The sequence below is a fragment of the Cottoperca gobio genome, chromosome 4, assembly GCF_900634415.1.
Source record: "Cottoperca gobio chromosome 4, fCotGob3.1, whole genome shotgun sequence".
NCBI lineage: Eukaryota > Metazoa > Chordata > Actinopteri > Perciformes > Bovichtidae > Cottoperca > Cottoperca gobio.
Window position 1 is genome coordinate 27,971,376 of NC_041358.1, and position 10,705 is coordinate 27,982,080.

Consider the following 10,705-nt stretch of genomic DNA (forward strand, 5'->3'; position numbering starts at 1 on the left):
TCTGTCTTTAGACCCTCTGTCCTTAGACCCTCTGTCCTTAGACCCTCTATCATTAGACCCTCTGTCTTTAGACCCTCTGTCCTTAGACCCTCTGTCCTTAGACCCTCTATCATTAGACCCTCTGTCCTTAGACCCTCTGTCCTTAGACCCTCTGTCCTCAGACCCTCTGTCCTTACACCCTCTGTCTTTAGACCCTCTGTCTTTAGACCCTCTGTCCTTAGACCCTCTGTCTTTAGACCCTCTGTCCTTAGACCCTCGCATCGCACAAGGAAAAACTTCCTAAAAGAAACCCCATAATTAAAGGGGAAAAATGTAAGAAACCTCAGGGAGAGACTGAGGAGGGATCCCTCTCCCAGGACGGACAGACGTACAATAGATGTCGTGTGTACAGGATAAACAACATAGTACAAATACAACATTTGACAGAAATGATGTTGTGTTGAAAAAGAGAAAGTTTGGATGAATCCAGGAAAATGTCAAAAAGGCTTCCTGGTGTCCAGCAGGACCAGGGCAGCAGGCGGAGCCACGATTCCTGATCCTGACGTAAATTTTATCAGTGGCATCCTGTCACATGAGACACAGAAACTCCGGATGATGAGTTAGTAACATACATTTACATAAATGCATACAGATAGAGAGGGAGAGGAAGAGAGGGAGGGGAGGGGAGAGGAAGAGGAGGAGAGCAGGGAGGTGTCCCCCGGCAGTCTGAGCCTATAGCAGCATAACTAGGGGCTGATCCAGGGCAAACCTGAGCCAGCCCTAACTATAAGCTTTATCAAAAAGGAAAGTCTTTAGCCTACTCTTAAATGTGGAGAGTGTGTCTGCCTCCCGAACACAAACTGGAAGCTGGTTCCACTGGAGAGGAGCTTGATAGCTGAAGGCTCTGGCTCCCATTGTACTCTTAGAGACTCTAGGAACCACAAGTAACCCTGCAGTCTGGGAGCGTAATGCTCTAGTTGGTTTATAAGGTACTATGAGATCTTTAAGATATGCTGGAGCCTGACCATTAATCGCTTTGTAAGTCAGGAGAAGGATTTTGAGTTCTATTCTGTATTTTACCGGGAGCCAGTGCAGAGCAGCTGATACAGGAGTAATATGATCCTGTTTCCTTGTTCTTGTCAATACACGTGCCGCTGCATTTTGGATCAACTGAAGAGTCTTAAGCGACTTTTTGGGACAACCTGATAACAATGAGTTGCAGTAATCCAGCCTTGAAGTAACAAATTGAAAACAACTTTTCAAAAGGCACAATGTATTTTTGGTGCCTCAAAGAAAATATATTTCAGTCACATAATATGTGCATACTAACCATATTTCAGTTTATTTAATTTTTTTGTGGTTAAAGATGTCAATAACGCATTAACTCTGTGTTCGCTATCATTTAAAGTAAGAGATAATTAAAGTGTAAAAATTAAATTAATTAATTAAAACATTTAATCAAATAAAGTGACTTCTATATTTTATTTTTATTAATATTAACCATGTTTACATGATAAGTTATTAAGTATTAAATAGAGGTTTGTAAAATCAGAGGGCCGAAAACTGCTCCTATAGAAAAGTTACAAATCTGTTGGTGAACTATGACCTTTACTACCTCCGGTGTACAGGTGGAGTCACATGCCTACGACTCATTGTGTGATTAGTTAAATATGAGAATTTTCTAAAGGGAAAGATAATTGATCTGGCTGAGGACAGAGAGCAGTTTGCTTCTGCCTTATCAAAATCTATATCAGTATTTATTTCAGTCAAATATGTGTCTGTTTTCTTACCTCTCAGTCTCAGAAAGACCTTAGTACAACATCTTTAAAACATATTAGTACAAAATCCCAAATATATTCATAAATAGAAGAAAATATCCCCAAAGAATATTAGTAACATATCTAAAAGAATATCAATACAGAATATCCAATATTTGTTAGCAAAGTATATAAAAAGATATTAGTAGAATATCCCTAAAATATTATAAAAAAGCAGTTATAGAATGTATATATATATATATATATATATATATATATATATATATATATATATATATAAAATATTTTTATTTATGTTTACATCTGCTGATACCTGTACATGGACACCCATTACACCAAACTCCAGCCATAAATCTCACAATTTAAAGATTTCTCCTTCATACCAGTAGCTATTCAGACTTTGCAGAATGTGATTCATGTTTTTCTAAATCTGGAGGAGCCGCTCTTCAGTTCAGCTAAAATCTGTTAGAAAATATCATTAATGTAACGGACAGACAGATGTGATTGGGACTATATCTTTGTACATTGCATATTTATTATATACTTGGTACTGTAAACCTTTGCAAGATTCTTCCCAAAATTACCACTTCTAAATGTGTTTTTAAATTATTTTTTTCTATTATTATTTTCTTGCATTTTTCAATACCTGCCTTTATTTGTATTAATCTTCTCGTTCTGTGTTTATGCACCAAAGCAAATTCCTTTTATGTGAAAACGTAGTTCAGATTTTGAAACAATTTTCTATAAAATAAATAAAAGCAGAAAGACAAAAAGGCAGAACATTTTACATTTCATTATGTTGATACACATTTAGTAATTTAAAGCTTCACTAAATGTACTGGATGTAAACCCTGCATTAAAACTTGCAGATGTCTGGATTCACTGTTGTGATTGGTTAGCAGGAATTACCTGAGAGTCAAACTGAGGGAGAACTTGCCCCACCCACACGCCTGACGTCGGCAGTAGGTGGATGTTAACTTCCTACTTTTTTGGGGATATTTACTTTAATATCAAAAAGTTCAGCTAACGCGACGTGTATATCTGGAAACCCCCCATTTATACCCCGGTTCCGGCTCAACAAGTTAAACTCCACCGCCGTTGTTTTCTTCTTTTAGTCCGCGCGGAGTGTTTCTGGACGTTAAAATGACTTTTAACAGACTTCGCTCCGCGGTTCTTGTACCGATATGTTGGGTGTTCGTGTCCGCGGTGGAGGAAGTGATCAAGCCTGCAGTGGTGCCGGGGACAGCGGCGGCGACCATACCCGCAGTGACGAACTCCAGCAGCGGAGGGAACTCCACACACCACGGCGGTCATAAGGGCCACGGAGGAGGGCTGTTTAACGGGCTGGATAGCTCGATGATCCAGAGGGCCCTGTACGTCCTGATCGGCATCACCATCATCGGAGTTCTCTACTTCCTCATCCGAGCTGTGCGGTGAGGACAACTGTTACTCCGCTTTACACCAAACTCCATCCATAAAAGTAGAGGTTTAGTAAATAAATGTATCGGTGACCCATTAACAAAACACAATATACAACTTTTGTCTGCTGCTACAAAAGCTAACGTATACTTTCGTAAAAGAAAAACTTGCATCCAATCACCTGTATCTGGATATACGCCACACCAAACTCTATTCATAAATCTCACAATTTAAAGACCTCTCTCATATCAGTACACCAAACTCCGTTCATATAAGAAGCGATTTAGTAAATAACGGAACGTATAGGTGACACATTCACAAAATACAAAGTAAAACTTTTTTCTGTTGCTACAAAAGCTAACATATACTTTCGTAAAAATAAATCCATTGTGAGGTGATAGACGTCACACCAAACTCCGTTCATAAATCTCGTGATTTAATACTTCTCTTAAATATTGCAGGAAAATAAAACGGCCAAATAGTTTTATGTTGTATTTTATCCATGAGTTAATAATTTAAGGATTCACGATATTTACTTCTTATTATATGGGTAGTTTAAACCCTTTTTGTTTTATCAGTATTAGTGATAAATAAATCAGTTTTATTCAGTTTATCAGCAATACTAATAATACTTCTGTACCTCCTAATAAATTGACATAACTAACATTACCCTTATAACAGTATTTTCATTGTGTTTTGAAAATGTAAAGCTTTTTTTCCTGCTAAAAATAAGACACAGCGAGTCGTGTTATCAAAGAACAGTTTACCAGTTCAGTTAATCCTTTATCACTAAAAACTGACAATACCGTCATCATTCCCCTGAATGTGCTCGTCACACCAAACTCCATCCATAAATCTCTCAATTTAACACTTTGTCTCTTATCAGCTAAATCAAATCAAATGTATTTGTATAGCCCAATATCACAAATTATACATTTGTCTCGGTGTGCTTTACAGACTGTACAGGTTACAGCTGTACGTACTCTGTAAACTACGACTCCTGTGTTTTATTTTGCGGTTGGAGCCACTCTTAAGTTCAGCATCTAAAGCACCAAACAGACTTGTATTATAATTATTAAAAAACATTTAGTGCTGGTAATAATGGTGATTTTTACTTGATTGACAGGCTGAAGAGGCCCGCCTACAAGAAAAAGTACGGCCTGCTGTCAAACTACGACGACTCTGTGGAGATGGAGGCGGTGGAGAGCGACGAGGACGACACGCTGTATGAAGCTCGCAGCCTCCGCAGGTCAGAGGTCAACAACAAATACACAGAATATATATATATATATATATATATATATATATATTTATATTTATATTTATATATATATATTTTTTATATATATATATATATATATATATATATATATATATATATATATATATATATATATATATATATATATATATATATATATATATTTTTTTTATATATATATATATATATATATATATATATATATATATATATATATATATATATATATATATATATATATATATATATATATATATATATATATACACACACACATTATTATCTCTGATGTCCACCCAGAATAAACGTCCATAAATCTATTTAGAAATCGTAGAAAAAAAGATGCTGCGGAACATTTGAAGTTTTCTTCAGTATCAAATGAATCCCGTGATATTTGTACCCATACAAATCCACGGGTACACTGGAAACATTATCTCCTATTAGATCATTTGGCACACTTTTAATAAAGACTATACTTCTTGTTTACATCACTCAAAGCATTATGGGAACTGTAGTTCCAAAGCTGATTATTCCACCAAATACAAGTAAGACAAAGAATAATCTATACATGGAGGAATTATAAATATTAATTAAAATAACCAAATATAATAATGAATACATAAATAAATACAATAAAAACAAAACTAGAGTTGAAGGAAATATAAAATAATAATATTATTAACAATCTAAGTGAAAATTAATTAATAAAAAAATAAGTTAAAACTAAAAGAAATGCAATTTACATTAAAATAAATAAAAACAAAAATGCAGAGATGACTAAAAATAAATTAAATACAAGAAGAATGGCAATAGTGATATTCAAAATCTCATTAAAAATAAGAAAAAATACGATTTACAGTAAAATACAAAAAGATAAAAATAGAAAGTTATAATAAAACAATAATTAATAAAAAACAAGCAAAAGATTTATTTTAATTATTTAAAATAAATAAATCCGATAAGACCGGTAACGGATAAAAGAGAAGATTAACAATAAGTTACTTTTTCTAAAATTAAAGGTGTAATTGTTGTTTATACCCAAAGTTAATGTTTCTTAAAAAAGCACAGGTTATAACGACGTTAACAGTCAGTGCTCAGTATCCTGACCTGGAACACGTGAGTGTTGATCTGATCGGTGTTATCTGTGTCTCTGTTAGATGAGTGCTGTCGGAGTCGTCGTGTCGTCACCTGACGGAGTCGTGTTTACTGTCAGCTGATCTTATTGATTATGTATCGGAGAGAGAGGACTGACCAAAGACTGGAGGAGGAAGACGAAATGGACCAAACTGTTATTGAAGATTAACGCCAAAGCTGCTCCAAGAACCCGAGCAGGATAATCATTATTTTTTTAAGGTGGTATTGGATAATAGAATAGAGTTTCTGGAGAAGCAGACGTGACAATTCTGTGGATAATTATCATAATTACCCAATTAATCATTATTATTATTATTATTATCATTATTATTGTTATTATTATTATTATATTATTATCATTATTATCATCTTTTTCTAAGATCTTGTGTTTTTCATTCAGTTTTTTCTGCTCTGACTTTGTGCTTGAACTACTGCAGACTGACTCCAGACTTGCTGACTCTCAGATCTGGACTTTTTTGGTTCCTGCATCAGTTTAATTTCTGCTCTCGTGTGAAGGCGGCGTGTACAAGTTAAAACGAGGTGTTAACGGATGATTCTGGTTTATTTCCCTTCGTGCTGACTTTCCACTCTCCGGCCTCCTACAGCTTTCCAAATAAACATGAATCATGTCAGTAATTTACACAGTGCTACACCAAACTCCATTCATAAATCCAGCAATTTAATACTTCCCCTGTCACCAGCGGAGGTATATATGCTGTAAGATGTTATTGATGTTTTCTATCATTTAAGCGCCTACTCTTCCATTCGGCATGCATCTCACCCCCTGAATTTCTTCTGAATAGAGTCACCCACTTACTCCAAACATCAACCCACATTATGTTTAGCTTCTCAATTAATCGATAGAACTTGTTGAGTGGTTACATGTGCGACGAGAACAGTAATGTGCCTTTCTGCTGCGTGTGGACAGCTATCACACCAAATGCCATTCAAAAACCAAGCAATTTAATGCTCTCTCATTACTAACAGTACAGTGTGAACAATGAGTTATGTGTCGTCTCAAACACAAAGTAAACACAGAAGGGAGCCGAGTTGGCTCTCTGCAGACATCCTGATCTACTTGCACAACGGTTTGTCAGCATGTGTGAGGCTGTTAGTTAGCAAACAAAGACGATATACCCCGTGCAGTTTTCATCATGTCCGCAGGATTACGGGTTTTATGACACTTGGTGGAAGGGTGTCGCATGGGCCAAGGATGACATTTTGGAGCGTATCCGAAAAACACGCATTCATTTTCACGTGTATGTATATTTTGACCTAATTATCCAACACGACTGCACCTTCTTCTGTCCGCTACCGTTGTACTGTCGGCTCGTAGTGTGAAAAGGAACACGTAGAACCACATGGGAATGATTTGTGATAATCCAGCATTGCAATATAGCTTTTTGAGTTTCCTGAAAATATTATACGTGCAGAGAAAGTTTTACAAACGTAAACATTCCTTCAAGTTTCTCTTTAATCCAGTCGGCAGATCTGGAGACGAGAGAAATTATATAAGAATATTATATAACCCCAAACTGGAGAATCCGGCACAGGTTGACTAAAGATGATTTTTTGTTATTTGGTTACACTTTATTTTATTTTAATGCAGAAATAAATCTTGTTACGAAGTATAAGAAGAAATGCTCCATTTAAAGCCAAATAAATATGAATTAATTATTTATTTATTCATTTTCCACGTTGTGTTCTTGCCAACTTCCTTTTTTCTTTTTAATGTTCAGCTTTCCACCGACTACAAGACTCAGGTTACCTTCACATATAATTTGAAGTATTTAAGTGTTTGTTCGTGATTAAGTTCTTTCCAGGAGACTTCTTGAAAAAAAATATGTAAAAAAAGTTACATTTCAGCATCTTTGATATTTTGTAGTTTAAATGGAAGAATAAACAAAATCTGTGGGTCTGCAAGAGAAGTTTCACTTTCACTACATTTAACAGGTTTTGGGACAATTTCTATTAAAATAATTAAATTGTGGTAAAATCTGAACTGAAGTTGTTTCTGAAACCAGATTAATATAAAGCATGTTCAGCCTTTACACGTTGTATTATCGTCATGTCACATCTTGTTGGTCAATTCGAGGCTTTTCACAATAAAACCTACTTTTCTGAAACTCTCCTGATCGTGGATATCGATGGGACTTTTTCCAAAGCTAGATCTATAAGTTGTGGGGTCCCTCAAGGGCGTGTCCTGGGGCCACTCTGTGGACTTGGTTGTCGAACAACAAGCCGTCTCTTCTTTAGATCCAGAGTTAAAGTTTGATTCAGGGACGAGTGACTGTTAGTTTAGAAAAGACGCAGCTCAACAGATGAGACTTTTCACACACGGCTGCAATTGAATGGAATAAACTTCCAGTATCCAGTATTTAAACAAGCTGTAAACTGGAATTACAACGTCGCTATTATATACCTCCACCAACCAAATTGCAGTTTACATTCATGTCATCACTTCATAAGTTTATGATAATTAATGTTTGAGATTCATTAGTTAAGGCGTTAAAACGTGTTTGAGGTCCCTTACGATAGGGACTTTGTGATTAATTGTATTTTTGCACGTTGGTCTCTTTCCTGACTACACATGTCGACATAAATCTGCAGGAAAACAATCAGAAATGAGGTTGATCCAAAAATAAATTATAATCTCAAAGAATATTCAAGTTTCTTTTAATAATTTCAGTTTTTTCTTCTCGTAAAATTATGATTTCAATCAAATTTATTTCTCAGAATATTTCGACCCTCCCCCAGCTGTAATTATTTATTCATATTTATTTGACCTTCAAGGGTCCTCGTTGTAGAATAGTGTTCTGCACATGAAATTATAACTAATTTTCACTCAATTTATTCAAAATAACCTCCCACAAAAAAGTGCTCAAACCTCCACCATTAAATAGAAACATGCAGCAGGATGTTGAAATGAATAAAATACAAAAGGATCAATAAAAAGCAAAAAACAAATAGTGGAGTTTTGAAAAAGCTGCCTTTATTTTGTAGTTCAGAACAGGAAGTTGCTACAGACACTTGAGGACGGTGAAGTTACAGACGGTTCCTCCAGGACATTCACACAACTTCCCGATCCTCGAACCTTTACGCACCGCACACTGCTCGCCTGCACCACACTGACACACACACACACACACACACAGTTAATACTTTAAATTATACACAACAGGATACAATATGAAGCTCCTTCAGATAAACAAGCTGCACTTTATGGATACTAACAATCTGAATCTTTTTCAGTATCAACAGATTTGAAATACAGTAAATAAATAAAGCTGATCAACTTTGAACCTCAGCTGTAACTTCACATCTGTTCTCTTTAAATGTCACTTTATAAAATGAGGAGACTTCGTACTGCAGGAACCCAGCCGAGCTTCTTCTCCGATGACGGCAGCTGTTGGTTCTTTAACTTCTCCAGGACTTCCTGTAGAGCTTCAATCTGCGGACAGACAGAAATATAAATATTCAACACGTCTGCTGCCTCAATAAGTTCTGAGCGTGTGAACAGAGACATCTCAGGATCCACTTCCAAAACGGCACAGCTCTTCTACTTTTAATTCAGTTGTATTAGTACATATTCTTCACAGTAATTTGTCTTTTAAAAGCAAATTCCTTGTATGAGAAAACCTACTTCTGAATCTTATATTGACCTGCTTCTTTATGAAACTTATGGTTTAAAACTCTTCAGTGAAACCAACGAGACTGTTAATGAATCTATTTATTATTAAATGGTCTAAAATATGTCAAAATAAAGCCATAGAAAACATTTTAAGCAAGAAAACCATTTAATCATTTTCAAAATAAAAGCTCAAAGCAGTAAATATTTAGTATTTTCAGCCTTGTTTGTAGTTTGGCTGTAAAATCTAAAAAAATAAAACAAATCCTTTAATTAATTAATTAATTAGAAGCCAAATAAATAAAATGTTTCAACAATTTAAAAATGTTCACAGATGACAAACTTTCACAAAATAATGACTTTGTAAAATAATGAACATTTTAAGAAAGTTTCTTAGTTTGTTTTTCTTCCATAACACGAGTCTGGACTCACCAGTTCTTCCTCCTCTCGTGTCTTGATCGCGTCGTCTTCAGGCGATCGCTCCTCGCTGCTTCCCAAAACGACCAGCAGCCAGCAGGAGGCGCTGAGGAGCAGCATCCTGCCACTGACCATGGCGCTGATGGACTCGGACAGGGCGCGACACTGAGGGATGCTGAGACACGCAGGACGCCTCAGACTGTCCTCTGGATACTGAGGGCTCAGCCTCACACATTTTATATGCGAGCAGCTCTGACGTCAGTGGGACAATATTTACCTGCTGATAATGAGACAACCAGCAGACTCACCCCGAGGTCAGCGGGGAGAAGAACCTCCGCTCCGTCAGACAGGAAGTGACGGCAGGAAGTTTATTTGTTTCAAGGGATTTTTAAAAAGCTGCGTTGGATCCTCCGAGAACAGAAACAAAGTTTGTGACCAACTGTTTTCATAACAGATTAATATCCACATTTATGAAATAACATTAAATATTCTGCTCTTATTTTTGTAGTTTAGTCCGTTTTAAATCAGTAATAAAAACACTGAACTCACTCAAGTTGATGTCTGAGATGTGTGAACGCAGCGGAGTCTGAAAACACGAGCCGTTCCTCTCCACTGTTCTGCTCCGGCTTCACCTCCGTCGCTGTTCCTTCGTTTTATACATTTGTGCCTGATATTGATATTTAGATATTTCTCTGGGCTCGACTCAAATCTGAATTTATTTTCAAGACCAGTCAAACCATTTGGCTGAAAATGTTATTCAATAATTGTTATAGTATTTTCTTCACATATTTATCTTACATCTTATTTTTATTGTATTTTTTCTATTATTTTCTTGTTAAAGTATTTTTTTGTTTCTTTTCCATTATTGTAATTGTTCTATTCATTGTTTATGTTCTTGTTTCTTGTCCTTGTATTTACATTCTTGTGATTTAAGTCTATTTTTCATATTTAAATTGTTCTATTTGTATGTTCATTAGTGTCTTTTATATTTTTATTGCAATTTTCCCATACAATATTTATGTTGTTTTTCACACGAGTTGACAGCCGAGTGAGATTTAGGGGGAATGTTCCTTTAAGACTCAGACTGAC

The 10,705-nt window shown here is 35.7% G+C and overlaps 2 protein-coding genes across 2 annotated transcripts; one reads left to right on the forward strand and one right to left on the reverse strand.

Moving 5' to 3' along the window:
* The first annotated feature begins 2,689 nt into the window (after positions 1–2,689).
* On the forward strand, positions 2,690–7,272 carry fam174c (family with sequence similarity 174 member C). The gene is made up of 3 exons (XM_029430501.1): positions 2,690–3,190; positions 4,303–4,425; positions 5,595–7,272. Exons 1-3 carry the CDS (start codon positions 2,901–2,903, stop codon positions 5,596–5,598), a joined length of 417 nt encoding a protein of 138 aa, XP_029286361.1. The 5' UTR covers positions 2,690–2,900; the 3' UTR covers positions 5,599–7,272.
* A 1,276-nt stretch (positions 7,273–8,548) lies between these two features.
* LOC115007050 (cocaine- and amphetamine-regulated transcript protein-like) lies at positions 8,549–9,760 on the reverse strand. Its single transcript, XM_029429726.1, has 3 exons — positions 9,632–9,760; positions 8,939–9,022; positions 8,549–8,699 (listed from the first exon to the last, which is right to left on the reverse strand). Exons 1-3 carry the CDS (start codon positions 9,749–9,751, stop codon positions 8,592–8,594), a joined length of 312 nt encoding a protein of 103 aa, XP_029285586.1. The 5' UTR covers positions 9,752–9,760; the 3' UTR covers positions 8,549–8,591.
* Between the last annotated feature and the right edge of the window lie 945 nt (positions 9,761–10,705).